Source organism: Ctenopharyngodon idella, chromosome 10 (assembly GCF_019924925.1).
Source record: "Ctenopharyngodon idella isolate HZGC_01 chromosome 10, HZGC01, whole genome shotgun sequence".
NCBI lineage: Eukaryota > Metazoa > Chordata > Actinopteri > Cypriniformes > Xenocyprididae > Ctenopharyngodon > Ctenopharyngodon idella.
This window is the reverse complement of record NC_067229.1, coordinates 22,682,147-22,701,734: the sequence shown is the minus strand read 5'-3', so window position 1 is coordinate 22,701,734 and position 19,588 is coordinate 22,682,147. Positions and strand designations below refer to the sequence as shown.

The 19,588-nt window shown below is 37.4% G+C and overlaps 2 protein-coding genes across 4 annotated transcripts in view; one reads left to right on the top strand and one right to left on the bottom strand.

The window, feature by feature from the left end:
- Nucleotides 1-1,358: 1,358 nt before the first annotated feature.
- On the top strand, nt 1,359-11,792 carry cp (ceruloplasmin). The gene is made up of 20 exons (XM_051908811.1): nt 1,359-1,580; nt 2,417-2,661; nt 2,771-2,983; nt 4,229-4,402; nt 4,534-4,788; nt 4,879-5,044; nt 5,136-5,275; nt 5,368-5,508; nt 5,597-5,641; nt 6,585-6,799; nt 6,979-7,129; nt 7,236-7,448; nt 7,928-8,135; nt 8,824-8,963; nt 9,058-9,186; nt 9,278-9,384; nt 10,136-10,355; nt 10,657-10,796; nt 10,895-11,057; nt 11,310-11,792. Exons 1-20 carry the CDS (start codon nt 1,423-1,425, stop codon nt 11,315-11,317), a joined length of 3,231 nt encoding a protein of 1,076 aa, XP_051764771.1. The 5' UTR covers nt 1,359-1,422; the 3' UTR covers nt 11,318-11,792.
- A 989-nt stretch (nt 11,793-12,781) lies between these two features.
- hps3 (HPS3 biogenesis of lysosomal organelles complex 2 subunit 1) overlaps nt 12,782-19,588 on the bottom strand; it is a 29,241-nt gene continuing 22,434 nt past the window's right edge. For all 3 annotated transcript variants that reach the window (XM_051908813.1, XM_051908814.1, XM_051908815.1), the window contains 6 exons: nt 19,279-19,464; nt 19,004-19,198; nt 16,652-16,759; nt 15,518-15,724; nt 13,453-13,543; nt 12,782-13,350 (listed from right to left, as the gene is read on the bottom strand). In XM_051908813.1, the coding sequence (XP_051764773.1) occupies nt 13,238-13,350; nt 13,453-13,543; nt 15,518-15,724; nt 16,652-16,759; nt 19,004-19,198; nt 19,279-19,464 (900 nt within the window). In that variant the 3' untranslated portion in view covers nt 12,782-13,237. The remainder of the gene's footprint in view (nt 13,351-13,452; nt 13,544-15,517; nt 15,725-16,651; nt 16,760-19,003; nt 19,199-19,278; nt 19,465-19,588) is intronic.

The window sequence follows — 19,588 nt, the reverse complement described above, 5'->3', positions numbered from 1 at the left end:
GCCCCATGAACTTAACTGGTTGTGCCAACTTTAGCAGCAAAAAGAAGAAACCAAATACTTCAGAGAACCATACCTCAGTCTTTCACATCGCTGAGGTGGCACTTTTCCTTTCAGAACTGCTTTAGTTCAGCCTCAATGGAGGATTTTTTCAGCATGAACTGCCCGCAAGTCCTGCCGCAGCATCTCAATCAAGTCTATAGATTATCTCTGACTAGATATTCAGAGGTGTATTTACTCCTATGCTTTAGATCATTTTAGCATAGTCGATCTGTGCTTCACAGACTGGTGAAATTCTGGAATTTTTTTTTGTTTGTTTGTTTGTTTTCTCTGGGGGGTGGGGGGGGTGGGGGGGGGACAGTTCTCAGTTTAGAGATAATGAATATCACTACTTCTTTGAAGTACCAGAACCTTTGAAATACCTTGGTAACCCTTCCATCATCTTCTTCGTCATTATAATTTCTGTAATTTATTTGGCATAGTGTGCTACTTGGTGAGACCTTGTAGTCAACTTCATGTTGCTGAAAATGTTTGGTTTAAGTGTTGACTTTATAACAAGTTGCTAAGTCAACAAATTGTTTTCATTGTAATTATGTTCAAACTTAACAGAATATCCCCCAAATGAAAATTCTGTCATTATTTACTCACCATTCCATTCCAATATCCAAACCTGTGCGACTTTCTTATGTCTTTGAAACACAAAAGGTGAATTTTTGAGAAATATACTGGATCCACTTTTTGATATAATGAAAATGAAAGAGCACCAATAATTATTCATTACAATTCTTGACTTTTGCCCTATCTCTCCTTGACGGGTTCAGGAGTAGTGAGTTATGATTTGTCAACAAATTTTATAGCATAGCTTGCTTCATTATTTTGAAATAATCTGTCCCTATGTATTGCAATTAGGTTTTAAAGCATTTTAACTGAGTTGTCAAGTCCCAGCAGACAAATATCTCTTAACTCAACATGAGACAAGTACCTAAAACCCTAATGATTTTTACGTAATGCAAACAAATTGGGGTTTTTGGTCGGCAATGTTTTCCCCATCTACCATGAACAAACACACCTAAGGATTTTTTTTTTTTTTTTTTGTACCTATAAATTGTCCAACCAAGAAAACATAATTAATGTCTTAATGTCTTAAATCAGATCCAAATGGGTGAAATTAACAGATTTGGCCTTAAGCTTTATCAGATATATGGTTAATGACTGCAAAGAAAACTTTACTGATAGACTGGAGTTTCCTAAAGTCCATCAGGTCACATACTGCCAGTAAATTCACGGGGTCATGCACAGCCAGACCGCCCAGCTGTATTAGTCAACTTGCCCTCTTCATATCTGTTGTGATTGGCTGACTGCTGTCACCTTCTATCATTTAAAGAAGCGAAGCATCTGCTCCATTCTGAATCCCACTGATCCAAAATGAAGGGGCTGCAGTGGACGCTGCTCGGGGTTTTGTGTTGTGCTGGAATTGTGTCTTCTATCACAAGGGAATATTTCTTTGCCATTAAGGAGATTCAGTGGGATTATGCTCCTAGTGGTAAAAATCTGATTCAGAACAAAACCATAAAAGAAGATGAGTGAGTACAAACACTTCTGACTAGAATGAGTTTTGTATGTAAGAATTGAGCTTATAATAACATTTGATTTAACATTTAAAATACACTCTATTTGCAATTTAGAACGTATGATCGTAAATTATAGCCTTCTTTAGAACTTTAGTGACAATTTCACTTGTTGATTCTGCCTATTACTTAGCCAGTCAAACTCAACCGTGGTATCCAACTGTGTCAGAAGATCACTGTTTTCAATCTCATCACTCCCATTGGAAGTCAGTGCATTATTTGCATAAAGATGAATTGCCGCTTCATACAGATGTTGCTGTTAGTTGAAAATTTTGGAACTGAAGATTCCAAAAGTGAGTTCTGGCGACTTTGTTTCTGCAGATAATTGTCAGTGAGTGTGAATGCAGCTTTAGAGTCTGGATCTTCAACAAACGCTTAAACCCAAGTATTACATGTGTTTAGACTTAATATTTTAAATAGGTGGACGATAAAAAGAGCAGTAAGCGATCATTTTGCAATGCCTTTTTCATAACCTAGTAACTGCCTAGCGACACCATAGCAACACTCTAGAAACCACACAGAAATCCTAGTAACCACCAAGCGACACCCTAGAAACCACCCAGAACACCTTAGAAATGCCCTCACTCCAAAATGTGTATGCGGTGGTCATGTATGATATCGCAAATCATGCGGAATTTTGAGAAGGTGTGTGCTATTCCTCTGTACGGGGAAGCACCATTAAAATTTCCTTGAAAAGATTATACAAAAATAAAATACTAGGAGTGTTGCTAGACTTTATGAGTCAATGCATGCAAAAGCCTCACTAAGAATGTTGTGTTGTTGTTTGACAGAGAGGCACGGGTGTTTCTGGAGAGGGGAGAGCAGCGGATCGGGCAGGTTTATAAGAAGGCAGTGTACCAACAATATACTGATGCCACCTACAGGCAGGAGATAGAAAAACCCAAGTGGCTGGGCTACCTCGGACCCCTCATTAGTGCAGAGGAAGATGACATAGTTGTTGTGCATCTGAAGAACATGGCCAAACGAGCATACTCCATCCATGCACACGGCCTCAGTTACAACAAGTCCCATGAAGGTGCGTGCTGCAAATGATGTAAAATACGGGTCTGGATTCATTTCATCAGTTTAACTTTTGTTCATGAATTGTTCATCATAAATACTCTAAATATGGAATTTCTCTCCAGGAGCACTGTATCCCGATTCATCAGAAAAAGAGGAGAAACATGACGATTCAGTGGCCCCTGGGAAGTCTTTCACCTATGTTTGGACTCTACCGACTTCCCATACCCCTGGCAAAGATGACACTACCTGCCTGAGCAGAATATACCACTCCCATGTTAATGCCCCCAAAGACATCGCCTCAGGCCTCATTGGACCTCTCATTATATGTAAAAAAGGTAGAAATCTTTCTCTTCACTTCAGGGTTCAAATGCTAGGACCCCTCTAATTACAGAAATATTTTGGGTTCAAATACAAGTAACTTTAAAATGTAAGTAAAAGTATAGCCACAAAGCATTATACGTTAGCATGAGGCTAGTTTGAAAGAATCACTGGTAACACTTTACAATAAGGTTCATTAGTTAAACATTAGTTAATGTATTAACTAACATGAACTAACCATGAGCAATACATTTGTTACTGTATTTACTAATTTTAGTTAACGTTTGTTAATGAAAATACAGTTGTTCATTGTTTGTTCATGTTAGTTCACAGTGCATTAACTAATGTTAACAAAATTTTAATAATGTATTGGTAAATGTTGAAATCAACATTAACAAAGATTAATAAATGCTGTTTAAGTGCAGTTCATTATTAGTTCAGGTTAACTAATGTAGTTAACTGATGTTAACTAAAGAACCCTATTGTAAAGTGTTACCGAATCACTTATTGACTGCATCATGTTTTTCCAACTCACGTCATGACAATGTCAACCAGTAAATGCAGTGTTTTTTAATATGAAACACACAAAGAATTTACAGCAGTGACAGATCACTGTAAATTTATATAACTAAGAAGTAGTGCCACCTCAAATATGATTATTTAGACAGGTTAATTTTTACAGCTTTTATTTTCAATTTTACAGATTAATGCAAAATACAGGCTTCAAATGCTTTTAAAGACATAAAGTGCCTGTCCCCCTTTTATTTGTGTATATTTAATAAAAAAAAAAAAAAAGAAAAAAGGAGGAATCAAAAGGAGGAATCAAAATTTTTCATCAGATTTTTGTCAAAGGTCTGATATTTGTCAACATTTGTGAGTATTAGATCTGGAACATTCCATTAAGGCCTGAACAAAAATAAGTCTTAAAAAGTAATTATGCACATTACATGAGCATTTTTAATAGTCTTTTCACTCAGGGTTTCAGGAACCACCCAGTTAGAGTACAAGTTTGTTAGTGTATGTTTACAACAGAGTAAATATATAGATCATAAGTAGCATATATAACAACAACAACAACAGCAAAAAATCATCTGGCTAACTGCTACACTATGACAATTTGGCATATGATGACACTCAAATGATTATGTACATTCACATAAAAAGCTGACCACCATGAATGTCATTGTTTAATACACACACTTCAAGTTGTGATATAGTCCACTAATAATGAATAATTCTTTTTTTGTTTGTGCATTTGTCAGGCTCTCTAGATGTCCATGGCGATAAGACAGCTGACTATCTTTACACCCTTATGTTTACGGTGTCTGACGAGAACCTTAGCTGGTACCTGGATGAAAATATCAAGACCTACTGCTCAGCAGCCGCCAAAGTAAACAAGGATGATGATGGTTTCCAGGAAAGCAATAAAATGCACTGTGAGTTTAGTAATAATGTCCTGGAATAATGCCTCATGATATATATATATACTATATACTGCCTACTATTTATTAAAAATGTATGTGTAACTATCTAAGAATTTCAACTTCCCTCGTGAACTTTATTGTAGCTATCAACGGGTACGTCTACGGCAACTTGCCAGACCTTACTATGTGCGTGGGAAATAAGATCCACTGGCACCTGTTTGGGATGGGTAATGAGGTGGACATCCACTCAGCCTTCTTCCATGGACAGATCCTGACGGACAAGCGGCACCATGTTGACACCATCAGTCTGTTCCCAGCTACTTTTGTTAATGTAGAGATGGTGGCGGACAATCCCGGCCAATGGCTCCTCAGTTGTCAAGTCAATGATCATTTGGAAGGTAAAGACAGGCCAGATCTGAGTGTAAATTTAGCATTGTTATACTTGTAATTGTTGTGTTGAATTGAATTACATTTCTCCCCACTTTTAGCTGGAATGCAAGCCATTTTTGAGATTAAGAAATGTTTCCCAAACGTGCATAAACCCAGACCATTTGGAGAAGTGAGACAGTATTACATTGCTGCTGAGGAACTTATCTGGGATTATGGGCCAACAGAAATAAACCAGTATACAGGGAAGAAACTTGTTGATGACAGGTAACAATATCTTTTTAAGATCTTCACTGAGAGACATACTAAAGTCAAAGGGAATGTCTTTGAATTTGAGCTTGTCTCTGAATATCCACAGTGTATCTGACACTTTCTTTGATTACCGCAATGGTCGCATTGGAGGCAAATACAAGAAGGTCCAATATGTGGAATACACTGATGACACATTCACGAAGCGCAAAGAGAGGACCTCTGAGGAGCAGCACCTGGGAATTCTAGGTAGATGTTGTAGATAGAACATTGTATTTAACTTGGAACCGGATTAGAATTGAATTATAAACCCAAATTAATATCTTTGAGTTATTTTTTAGGTCCAGTCATCAGAGCAGAGGAAGGGGACACAATTAAAGTGACATTTAGAAATAAAGCAAGCAGGCCCTACAGTATTCAACCTCACGGAGTGCAATATAGCATAGAAATGGATGGAACACTCTACCATAACGTCCTGGAAGGTAAAGAAAAAACCTTATTAAATAAATGTATAAAATTTGTCACAGTCTTGAACAAAATATCATTATTTTCTTTTCTTTTACTATGTAGAGACATACACTGCCGAGAAGCTTCGTGAACTCAAGAAAGAAGCAAGTAAGAAAAAGATCTCAGTAATATACCGAAAGATCTGGAAATTAAAGGGATAAGCGATCCCAAAATGTTGTCTATTAAGTCTGATGTTGAATCAAGGTCAGGGATCATTGCGCAAAAGTGTATTTTCCTAGTCCTGGCTGGTCTCAAACAAATCAGTCCAAATTTATCAGAGACCAAAGTTCTGTCTCTGAATTATCTGGGTGATTAGTGAGCGCATGACTGGCTTTACTGAGAATGAGAGGAAAATCAGATCAAATTCACCCTATGATCTTCCTTAATACTTGTTTCTGGTCTTATTGTTCAGCAGTTCACATTACTCTATATATATATATAAAAAAAATTGTCTTTATAATCCATCTATCCATCTGTTCATCCATCCATTTTCCAAACCATTACGTAGGGTTGCAGGGATGCTAGAGCCTTTCCCGGCATCTTGGACCATAGGCAATGAAACACCCTGAATGAGTGGCCAGTCCATCCCAGGGCTGACTTTATAATTTTTCATTAAAATATAATCATTTGGTTTGCTTCCAAATGACTTTCCTTTTTGGCTGACATCATAAAAATAGTTCTTAAGCATTATTTTAGGCAACATGTATCAAACTCTGCTCCTAGAGGGCCAACTGCCCTGCACAGTGTAGCTCCAACCAGCTCCAAAACACCTGCCTAGTAATTCCTAGTGAGACCTTGATAAGCTGGTTTAGGTGTGTATAATTAAGGTTGGAGCTGAACTCTTCTGAACAGTGGCCCTCCAGGAGCAGCACTCAAACTCATCAACTGCAAACTCATATTCAGCTCTGACTCAATCTTGGTATAGAAAGCTGACTTTTAACTATTCAGTCAATTCCCAGTGGATAAAATGAAGTCCTGCACTTCGTATTACTTGTAAGACAAGAAAACAATCAGTGAATGTAGAAAAGCTGTATGTTCTTAATCTCTTCAGGAGTGGTTGAGCCACTTCCTGCTGCATTGGTCCGTCCTGACACCACTTACAAATATGAATGGGTGGTACCTAAGGGTGGAGGACCCACCGAAAAAGATCCAGACTGCATCACCTACTTGTACTACTCAGCGGTAGATCCCATCCGAGACACCAACTCAGGGCTGGTTGGACCTCTTCTGATCTGCAAGCCAAAAACCCTCAAATCAGGGAAGCAGGTGGGAGAGATGGATGCTGAGTGAGCTAAAATTTGTAAAATGTGTTGAGATGAGAGTACTGCATGATTTGTAGCTGAAAGCAGGGGCAGAGATGTGGAGTACTTTGTGATTTGAGTTCCAACAATACTGTGTAACAATTCTTTGCTCACAGCTTTGCCAATATTCATTTTCTATTCCAGAAAAACGTGGAGAAAGAGTTTCACCTTCTTGCAACTGTGTTTGATGAGAATCTGAGCTGGTATTTGGATGACAACATCAACAGATGTGTGAAACAGCCCAAATCTATAAATAAAGAAGATGAAGACTTTCAAGAGTCCAATAAAATGCACTGTGAGCACAAGTCACATTCCTTGATAAAACACTTTTGCTTTTCTGTAGCACACAAACCATATTGTTTGCACTTTCACCCAAACTAATATTTGTTCTCCATTCACAGCGCTCAATGGATACATGTATGGGAATCTCAAAGGTTTGAGTATGTGTAAAGGTGATAAGGTGTCATGGCATCTGTCTGGACTAGGATCAGAGGCAGACATCCATGGTCTTTACTTTGAGGGCAACAGGTTTCTCTACAAAGACACCAGGAGAGACACCATCAATGTGTTTCCTCATGTATCTCACACCATCATCATGGAGCCTGACAGCATGGGTACTTTCCCATCTCTTTGACCTCCCTGTGATAGAGAACAATTATGTGCTCGACTTAACACACAGCGTTGTTGAATTCTTATCTTGATCAGTTGACAAGCATTCAACCAATGTTGTACCAAACCTATATGCATTACCTTCTCCTGCAGAAAACAAAATAAGTTATTTTGAAATACATTTTGAGATTTTTTTAGCCATACAAAGAAGAGTCAGTGGGGTCCAACTTTGTTTTGGACCAATTTGACATTCATTATTTGGACAAAAACAGTCGAAACATTTTTCAAAATATCTTCTATTGTGTTCTACAGAGGAAAGAAAGTCATACAGGTTTGGTACTTCACTGAACTTTGTTAGATTTATGCTTAAAACAAGAAAAATAATCATTTATTCCTTACACAATCACATAAATATGCATATCTGATAAACATTAAAGTATTACACAGTGTGCTGTTCTGATGATTTAACGTTTTGCATCTGCAGGACAGTTTGAAGTGAGCTGTAAAACCACAGATCATTATCATGGAGGCATGAGAGCCAACTACACTGTGGAGAAGTGTCACTTCTGGAACCGTCAGTCTGAGACGATGCTACACCAGAAGAAGTATTACATTGCTGCAGTTGAGATGGATTGGGACTATTCACCCAACCGCACCTGGGAGGAACAAATGCACCATGGTCTGAAAGAAAGGTAGTCCACTTCCTTCACACGGGGCCTCGTTTATAAAATGTTGCGCAGAAATCGCCCTAAATTTGATCTGTTCAATGTTTGAACACACGCTTTAAATGAGGCCCCAGAACTCACAAATCCCATTTGCAAACACTGCTTGGCAAATCTCATTCCACAAGTTCGCCTGCCCATCTAGTTTTAATAGGTAATGGTAAACGATCTTGGCTTGCTGTCTTTGAAGGGGGCTCGAAAGACTCTTCTTGAGCTAAACCCCGCTATAACTGTAGTACGTAGAGGAAGAATAGGAGAAATAGAGAAGATCGGGAGGTGGAGGGATGCTGAAACCTTAGTTTGGAACTTCATTTAAGATGTTTAAAAACACCAGTGACATTTAGCGTGATTGATGCCAAACCTGGTTACATACCAAGTGTGAGATTATCAGTGAACAACCACATCAATGACACCAAACCAAACACCACAGGTTCTTGAGTGAATTGTGACAGACTGTGATCAAGTTTCAAGTTTTACAAGTTTGAAACAACTTTAGAGATTTTTTTGTTTTTGGCTGAAATATAGACCCACATGTTAGTTTTGGACTAAATTGAATTTACAAAGACCATTCAGGCTATATCTTTGGAAAGGAACATGATGTTAGACTGTCATTAAAATGTGAACGCAAGTTCTAAATAATTTATTTTGATATATTCAGTCCAGGCAACGAGTTCCTCAAGAAAGAAGGAAAATTCATTGGCTCAAAATATAAGAAGGTGCTGTACAGAGAGTACACTGATGAAACCTTCACCAAACTGAAAGACAGACCTGCTAATATGGAACACTTAGGAATTATGGGTAAATATTTACAGAATTTGCTGTTGACTCATAATTTGGTGTAAATGTTTGTAAATCTTCAGAATATGCTCAACTGTGGTATTGCTCACCTCAGGACCCATGATCCATGGTAAAGTAGGGGAAAAAGTGAAGATTGTGTTTAAGAACATGGCTAAGAGACCGTACTCCATACACGCCCATGGAGTTAAAACTGACAGTCCTCAGGTCGCCCTGACACGTCCAGGTAAAGGATAAGATGATCTGACAGTTGTATATTAGACAAATTGAAGTTCATATTGTTCATTAAGTCCGAAGAAATATGTTGCTCACTCAAGGTGAAACTCAGACCTATACCTGGTACCTTCCAAAGAATTCTGGGCCGACAGAGGAGCAGGAGGAATGCAGTGTTGGAGCGTATTACTCCACCATAGATGTTATTAAGGTACCTTTCTGACCTATGAAACAAGGTCATGGGACCTTGTTTAGAACCTTTTTGGATCTAATCTTTTGCAAAACTCCATAATATCTCCTGACTGTCTACCAAAGAAAACAAGTGTGATTTCTTAAAGCCTAATGAGCTTGCTGTCTACCAACACATGGTAATTCGTAACTATTTCACGTTTTAGTTGTGAATTTGTATGAATTCATACAATTCATAGGTTTCGTATAATCTGCTCATGCACCATTGAGGGTTTATGGGTGGGGTTAGAGGTGTAGCTTCATGCTTATTATTATTTTTAAATAACAATAAAAAAATACAAATTCATACAAAAAAAAAAAATACAAATTCACACAAATCATATTGTACAAATTCATAACAAACTTGTAAAAAAACATGTTTTCTTATGAGATCAGGCTGGGTGCAGCATCCTGAAATTTAAGCTCTGCATTCAAAGCACACAGGAATCTTCACTCACAGTTGTTTCTGAATGTATTCATTTTACTTTTCATTATTTAGTGAAATGTAAGCGTATTCATAATCATCATTTTTCTTGACTAGTCCACAATCTTGGATCACTTATTTTCCATTGAAATGCATTTAGTGGAAATGTGATTTCCAAATCTGGTCAAAAGAAGGTATTGTAGAAGATTGCATAATTATATCTATAGAAAAATCTTATGGAACATGGTGCCTAAAAAACAGTTTTGTAACAGAGCCAGAGTCTAAGTAAATCTGATTTCTTTTTGCGCAGGACATGTACAGTGGTTTGATTGGGCCGCTGGTCATCTGCAAGAAGAGTCTGGCGCGTACACTGGGGCTGAAGAAAGAGATTGAAGAGTTTGCCTTGCTCTTCATGGTCTTTGATGAGAACGAATCTTGGTATCTGGATGACAACATCAAAGCTCACGTTAAAAACCCTCCAAAAGAACTGAAGGAGGATGAGGAGTTTATCGAAAGCAACAAGATGCATGGTGAGTTTATTGTGTTCTAGGTTACGTAGATTTGGTCATGGTTTTGAGGATGAGGACATGTCACTTAGTAAGGATGACTTTTTAATTCTCAAATATTTGAGAACTTCTCATGGAGTGGTTTAGCATACTAAAATGTGTACTATCTTTACCACTGTTAAACTCTACCTGAGAAATTTCCTCTTTTAATTCATTTCCCCTAAAGCATCATTACTTCAGCATTAAACTGCAATGTTCCTGTTATTATTATTATTCAACAAAAGCTATAGTGTAAAATGAATGGTTATTCTTTTGTTTATCACAGGAATCAATGGTTTAGTCTATGGCAACCTTAAGGGCTTGAACATGAAGGTCGGAGATAAAGTGTACTGGTATCTCATGGGAATGGGAAACGAGGTGGACATACACACTGCACACTTCCATGGCCACAGCTTTGACTATAAGGTAAAACATCCATCCATCCATCCATCCATCCATCCATCCATCGAAAATGTAAAAATATTCCAAAGCAGTAGTGTGTTGACTGTCGGCTTTTACCGCAGATCAGTGGTACACATCGAGCAGATGTGTTTGACTTATTCCCCGGAACGTTCCAGACAGTGACCATGCGTCCACTGTATTCTGGCACATGGCTCTTGCACTGTCATGTCACTGATCACATCCAGGCTGGAATGGAGACCACATACACTGTACTCGAAAAAGACGGTGAGTTTGCATGACAAGTACAGCATGTACAAGTCTATGAAATCAGTTTTAGTAGTTAGGCAGACAACAATGAACATATTTTACTATTCTGTTATGCAAAGCTAAATGGGAAAGCGGGTCATGTTTTCAGATTCTTAACAAAAGAACACAAAAGTCTGATTACACAAATGTTTGTTTTGTGATGAAATTGAGAACATTTTACCAGCTTACCAGCTACACAAACTAAATTATGTAATTTTCTTTCTTTTTTAGGGAAATAGAGGGGCTTCTGTGATAGTTTCTTATTTTTGTAAAACAAAACACTTCTCAAAATCTTTGATTCAGAATACACACTATTACAAAGTGGAGCTGTTATGTCTGCAGAGGCAACAACTGTTCTTCCTTGCTTTCGGGTCATATTTTTCTGTTTCTTCTAGCCTAAAATAGAATTTTCCATACTCACATTCTTTATGATTCAAATTTCTGTATACACAGCAAACCTTTTTTAGAACCAGGCCTTATGCTACCATGTTCTCAGCACATGTAGGCCTACTTCTGACACACATATGATTTTAATTGTAAAGTAAAACACATCATATTATGCTATATTATGCTCACTTTTACCATAACAAAATCTTCTACACTTCCTGGGTTTGTTTGGTAGTGGTTAAAATTCAATGTGCTTGTAACAGGAAGTTTGTTTTAATACCTGGCCATGATTTTTCTAAATAAACACTTTTAGTTCTTCATAAATAATTTATTCTGTTTGCAAATGAGCTGAAAAAACTTTCCTATCTTGGGATATTGTTAATCATGACAAAGACATTAGAATTGCAATTAAAATTGGAATATGATTGGATGATGAAAAATGGTCTCTAAGTGGACTATATCAAAATATAAGGGGTCAGAGGTCATTTGATTTTGCTGAAATGTTGATTTTTTCCTGACTTGTGCACAGTAAGACCAGGAAAGAAGACATTATAAATAGGGTCGATTTTGAAAGAAAATATGATTCTGTAAAGGGAGGACTGGAAGTAGAGTTGTTGGCATTTGAATTACATTGCTGAAGCTTTAAAATATGATTTTGTAAATGGAAGGCTGTGTCCGAAATCACCCCCATACCCTTAAATAGGGCACTATTTGAGGGGACAGCCATTTGTAGCGGTGTCTGAAACCACAGTGGACGTTATTGAATGCACTCATTCAATCCCACCATGCACCTAAGTAATGAATGTACAACTGATGTACGCTCAATGGCTAGAGAATACCCATAATGCACTGTGAGAGTCACACATCGAAGTAATTCCCGCATTTAACAAGATGGCGCCTCCAGTTGAATCATCCATCCATCCATTTTCCAAACCGCTGGTCCAATGTGGATATGGCATAATATCATACAGGTATAAATTCATATTTAATTGATTATTAAATTGTTTAATTACGGTATATACATGTGGGTTTCCATAACAGAGTTCAAAATAAATCATTTCATTACTACTGGAGGTGCTAGTTTGCTATGTTTCAAAGATTATTAAACAGCAAGCACAAGATATTGCAAAAGCGACAGTCCTTCCGGCACACTTAAGTGTCTGAATTCACTCACTCGTTTTCATTCACTCCTTCAAGTGGACTACATTAGTGGAGTAATATAGGGAATAGTGAATGAGGGTATAGGGGGCGATTTCGAACACAGCAGAAGAGAATGTTCAAGTGAATGTTTACAAAACAAACTGTGCGCGAGACTCTGCATTTGAATATAATTTAATGATAAACAAAAAAAGGACACTTAAAAATCTTCATTCTGAAAAATCATATAAAATGAGATGATAGATGCATTGTGGGTAATGTGCACACATACATTCGAGAAACATTCAAACAAAAGCAGTGCAAGCCTAACAAGCAATTAAAAAAAAAACACTTGTAATTTAACAATTGTACATCAATGTATTTTGTTATATTATATAGTCTATTTATTCTGACTTAAATTGGGAGGACCTGTTTTTTTAAGCAAACTTCAAGACTTTATGAATGATTGTAACATGTAGTTGAAATCAGATCATGTTCACAGCAGTCAAAGATCTGAGTGGACACATAACAGTTTTTTTTGGTTATCAGCATTCAAAGCAGCAGGACGACTATAAATCCAGAAGTTTAGTGTTGATTTGGCGATTGTCTAAAATAAATGCCAGTGTCATAAGATTTCATTGGCTGCATTCAAGTAGATGTGGCAGGAAAAAATGGGCCGTTCCATCATCCGGCAACAACTCCAGGAACTCTAACGGGTTCAACTCTTTGGCCGCCACAACCAGAGTTTCTGTTTAAAAAAAAAAAAAAAAGGATATTTACATGAGCAGCTGAATTCACTTCAGTTCATTCTGTTGTGTCTGGACATACAGTAGCTTAAAACAGCTTATACCTTTGAGTGCTGAGAGGAGGACGGCGTTGTCATTTCCTGTTTTTCTCATCCTGTCACAGACCTCAGGGAAAAGCTTCTGCCACCACAGAGGCTGGATGAAGACAGTAGTTGTGAAAAGTATAAATTAATTAGAGGCCAGTAAACAAAGACAAAATCTCTGACTGACAAGAAAGTTACACCTTTTATTGCATCACATCACGTTTATTATCACTTTTTTCAACTATCATTGGCAAAGTTGCGTGAGGGCGAAAGATTTTCCCAGATAGCGCATCATGTTCAAGTTTGGGTGAATTAGCTGCAAGCTGTGCTTCGTACATCTATATACAAGGAATGGATAATAAACAGCTATTTTTAGAGATGCACCGATGTATCGGCCAACAATCGGTCTTGGCCGATAAAAGCTATCATAATCACTATCGGCCATCAAAAGGGTGTGGAAAAACGTGTTCAGACTGCAACTCATACATACTGTGTGTGAAGAAACTCACTCTTGTGTTGAATTTTAACGCATTAACAGTTTAAAAATAGTGACGTTAAAGCAGGCTCTTTTTGACCCTATGAATCAGCCGTAGTTCAAGCCAGGGTTGCCAGGTCTGCGTTTTTTTCCTACATCATATATTATTTGTAGCACCTCCCATCCAATAATCGCAAAAAGCTTTGTGCTTTGTTACTTCTGATAAGAATAAAAGTTTCAGTTTTCAAATTCTGTCCATTTTATCATGAAATTCAAACAATAAATGGCGTTTTGATGCTCATAAATGTGACGTGTCAGATCGCTGTAATGCCTCGGGTCAGGCGGCAGCACGGAACGCGAGTCTATTCTTCCTTCTCAATACAAGTTATATCTCGAAAAACATGCATGAACATCAAAGGTATGTTAAAAGATATAGTACAACTTACCGGAATGTCTTATGTCTTGTCTTATGTCTCATGTAATCACTTTATTTGTGTTTCAACCGCAGAAAGACGTCAATAAAACAGCTTGTGAACAATGTCACATCATGTCACGTTTACCTCAGGAATGTTTTCCAATGTTCACAGTACCTTAGCTATCTATATATAAAACACACTAGAGAGGAGCTTATTTACTGTTAATTATATGTTTGTGTAAATTTGCCATGAAAACAACAAGTGCTTATGAAAACTACCTTTTGTGATACTAATACAAACATTTCAGTTTTTATTTGAGTGTAATTATTACATCTGAAAATAAACAGCAGCTGAATATAATACCTCTGTTGTTCATTGTATAACCTCTAATATTGTAGTGTACCAAATAAGAGGGTTCCCTGTATAGTTTGCAACATTATTTGGGAGAGATTTTTTTTCCCATAAGAAAAACCAAACTATTGGTATCGGCAACGGCCGATATTATTCTGAATAATCGGCTATCGGTATCGGCAGAGAAATTTAGTATCGGTGCATCTCTAGCTATTTTTTTGCCCTGCGATATCCTGCTAAAATTTTGCTAATATTTTGCTAATGTGGCTGTACCTTTAAGGCCCGTTCACACTATAAAGATTAACTATAATGATAACTATATTAGCATCCACACCAGCGCACGATAAGTTTTTGTCGCCTACCGCTTTAAATGCTGGAGCTCTTTAAAGCAGGATGGATTCTGATTGGCTGTCAATGTTTTATTGTTCACCAGCTGGGGAAAAAAAAAAATCACTCTGAAAGTGATTCCATTGTGCCATTCTCATTATAGTTGTTTTGTGGATTCTGATATTCTTTTATATTTAGAAAGATTTTTAGAACTATATTTTTATCGTTATCATTATAGTTATTGTCCTTCATGTGAACTGCCTTTAGTCTGAATATGAATTGAAACAATTTCAGTGAAGTTTGGACAAACATTTTAGGAGTAGCAGTGAATAACAGTTTGTGAATCCATTCATAATGGTGAAAGTCACAAAGCAAACCTTTCTAACAATTTTCATCCATTTTTATGACACTTTGGCCAGTAACACTGAGAATGAAATGTTCAAGTTAAGACAAATCAAGCATGTGTAGAAGTCTAATACATTTTAGGCCTTATCGCTGGAGCAGTTAAGTTAGTTACCAGTTTGTCGTTCTGTAGCTCGTGGTTGGCGTAGGAGATGATGGCTTGTGGGCATCGGTCTAGAAGTCTGTCGATGGAGCTCTCGTGTTGGCCCAGTTTGGTGGCACAGAGCACGTGCACGCTGAGACCATTGCCATCAGAGTCAGAAAGTTGCTCCAACAGAGGCAGAATGGACGAGACCTCCAGCGTTGGGCCGCACAGCAGAGACTGCACACCGTGAGAAGAGTAACACATGAACTAAAGCTTTATTTGGACCCCAGCATTTATCTTTTGTGTTCCAAAGCGGAAAGAAATAAACAACAACATTAGGGTAAAGATGAGAGAGAGAACAAGAATCAAGGCTTCATCAGGACAGCATTGTACTTGCTTCAGAGAAGAGCAATTAATTACACAACATTTTAAGACAAAGAGGCTCTCTTTGGTTTTCAATTGCAATAACTAACATGCTCACTGCTGCTTTTTTTACACAGTGCATTTCCTATTATGAATGATGATGCAGTTTGTTTCATTGGTCCTTTGGGTCGGATTGCTTTTTCACCACATCCAGAGTTAATTCCCTATCGGGCTGAGACCACCTCGTTCAGGTGATTTCGTAATGATTGTTTTGGTGCGGATCTGAGCGTGATTGTCGTGTTCATATATCCATAAACAAACTGAACTAAGGGAGAAAACATGTCAGGTTCTGAAACAAATCTTAAAACACCATGAATGATGTCAAAATTGTCATTTTTGGGTGAATCATTCTTTTAAAGCAGTTGCAAAGCACATGCAAGAAAATATTTGCCGAGCTGAGGTTTGTGTACGCTGTAAAAAAATATTTTTCAAAGTTGTAAATAAAACAAACATTATTAAATTGTTTTACAAGAAAATACCATTTTAGTCTTTCTACTTAAAAAAAAATCATGTTTAATTCAGTGTTACTTGTGATTCTTTGTAATTATTTGTGAAATTTACTAACAATTTCTGAGTGAATTTCTGATTGTTTCAAAGTAAATACCAACTTTTTTCAGTGTACACAAGGCCAAACACCTTTGCTTCAGCTATTCTGGCTGCACTTCATAGAAGTCCTTGTCATTAATTTGTGTTATTTAATGGTGTTGCTTGTCAAAAAAAGAGAAATATATCAGTACACACTTGAAGTTTGTGTAGGTCCTCCTGGTGGTCATGGGTGATGTTGAACTGGACAGGCGTCAGGATGCTCACCCATGGATACAACATTCCATAATGAGAACAGGAGTTTATCTGGACATGAAGAAACATTTGATGAGTCTTTATATACCACTTCCAAGCTACAGTAATTAAAGATGTCTGTAACTTTACAAAAAGGCCTCATTTGCAAACATTAGTTAATGTATTAACTAACATAAACTAACAATGAGCAATACATTTGTTACAGTATTTATTCATCTTTATTAATGTTAATTAATAAAAATACAGTCATTCATTGTTAGTTTATGTTAGTTCATAGTGCACTAAAGGGGTGGTTGATTATGATTTCACGTTTTTTAACTTTAGTTAGTGTGTAATTTTGCTGTTAGAGCATAAATAACCTCTGCAAAGTTACGACGCTCAAAGTTCAATGCAAAGGAAGATATTTTCTTTTACACAGATATTTTCTTTTTCTGCCCCCAAGAACACGCAACAAAGAGGGTGAGGCCATGTTGGGCTGCTTTAGAGAAGAGGAAGTGTTGTTGTAGTACAGTGTTGTTGCCATGCCGTCATTTTATGCGGACTGCTTCACAAACGGGGGTCAATTCAACGCTGGATTTGCACAAAAGATTAACATGATGGCACATGCTAGTCGATGAGTTGAATCAACTCCACAGCAACCACATAAATTTATCCACTAACCATTCAGAAATGTCCAGTTTCATTCTAAAAGTTGTAACTTCTTCCTGAGTCTTTCCATCAGTGTCCGACTTTTGAACAATGTAAGGCTGAACACCGTTACTGACAATCCCCATTTTGGCTGCGTAAGATTCCCCAGCTTTGTTGTTGTTGAGCAACCAAAGCGTGAGCTGTTAAAGCTCCGCCCTCTTCTGGAAAGCAGGCCAGGAGCAGAAGCTCATTTGCATTTAAAGGGACACACAAAAACGGCGTGTTTTTGCTCACACCCAAATAGGGGCAAATTTGACGAGCTATAATAAATGATCTATGGGGTTTTTTAAGCTGAAACTTCACAGACAACATTCTGGGGACACCAGAGACTTATATCACATCTTGTAAAAGGGGCATTATAGGTCCCCTTTAACTAATGTTATCAAATACAACATTTGATTTTAATAATGTATTAGTAAATGTTGAAATTAACATTAACTAAGATTAATAAATGCTGTAGAGTATTGTTCATTCTTAGTTTATGATAACTAAATTAGTCAACTAATATTAACTAATGAAACCTTACTGTAGTGTTACTAAGTTGTCATTTATGCAGCATTTTTTAAACGCATCTGACTGTCGAGACCTAATGTAACTTACGGGCTAACTGTTTTATCTTAATTTGCGGTGTTTGCTAAGGCAACAAAAACTATTACTTGAGTTAACTGATTTGAAAACCTTGTTGAAACCTTGATTTGTCCTTAGGGTAATAGGTTAATAAACAGCAGTTTCCTATACCATTTGTGCTACAGACATGATTAAATCATGTGTCTTGTTGAGGGAAAGTGTACTATTACTGTGATCAGACAATTTTTACCTGACAAAAAACAAAACAAAGAAAAATCAGCAAAAGAAAGTATAACAAAGTTTTAATATTTTTTAATTAAGTCTTTTCTGCTCACCAAGGCTGAATTTATTTGATCAAAAATACAGTGAACACAGTAATGTTGTGAAATATTATTACAATTATTGTTATGTTTTTTATTGTAATATAATTTAAAATGTAATTTATTCCTGTGATCAAAGCTGAATTTACAGCATCATTACTCCAGTCTTCAGTGTCACATGATCCTTCAGAAATCATTCTAATATGATGATTTGCAGCTCAGTTATTACTAATGGTTCTTATTAGGGCTTGACATGAAGTTTTTTGCTCACCAGGCACTGTGGTTTTTCTAAAATTACTAGCCACTCAGCATTTTCACTGGCCACAGTTGTTGTTGGGAAATTACGTGATGATACATTTAGCTCACAAGATGAGACGACACATGATATTGAGTTCATGAGAACGAGATGAGATAATATTTTAACACTATTTTAAAGAAGAAGACAACTTGTAGGGATATTTAATGAGGTTTAATTAATGGTGCTGGAAAAGCTTTATAAATATGGTTTTCATGATACTGCATACAAATTATGTTTCCAAAAGAAGATTTTTTTTTTATTATTATTTATGTTTGTTACACTTGTTTTCTCTAAACTCTCTTGCGGCGCACTGGGGATCCTTGGACCCCAGTTTGAACACTCTAGTAATCACCTAGAAACATGTAAACAACCACTGAAAACACCTGCTATGTTACATTATGATAGGAAGATAATCTTGCTCACCAGGTCCTCTGCCGTTTTGAGGGCTTTGACACCGGAGCGATCTCTGTGCGTGATACGGTCAATATAGACAGACGTAAGACGGAATAGCAGCTCTTGGATAATGGATTCATGAGAGGATGCTACTAACAGAGCCTCCCAGAAATCCACCAGTAATTGAGGACTGCTCTCAACCTCAACACCATCCTTACACAGCTCCTGAGAGAGAGATTAACACATGCAGCTATGACAAAGACACAGATAGAAACACTCTCTGTCTCCCAGTTTGCTGCATGTACCTGGAAGAAAAGATCGGCCTCCTCCAGTCTGATTTTGCTGTTCTCATGCAGCGCTATGACCGCCGCCACCAGCAGACCCTCCCGTGTGTCGTGCAAGTGCTGGGCCAGTATGGTGGGCAGCACGGCCTTCCCTCTGCCGTGCAGCAGTAGTTTGGGCACTTCTATGAAGCCGTACACCTGCAGCATCTGGAGATGACAACAAATTAGTGATTTAATATGTGATGTGATTTAGTAACAAAGTCACCTCACAAAGCCAGGAAAACAAACAGAACACCATATGAAGTAAGGGGTGGACGATACAGCCAAAGGT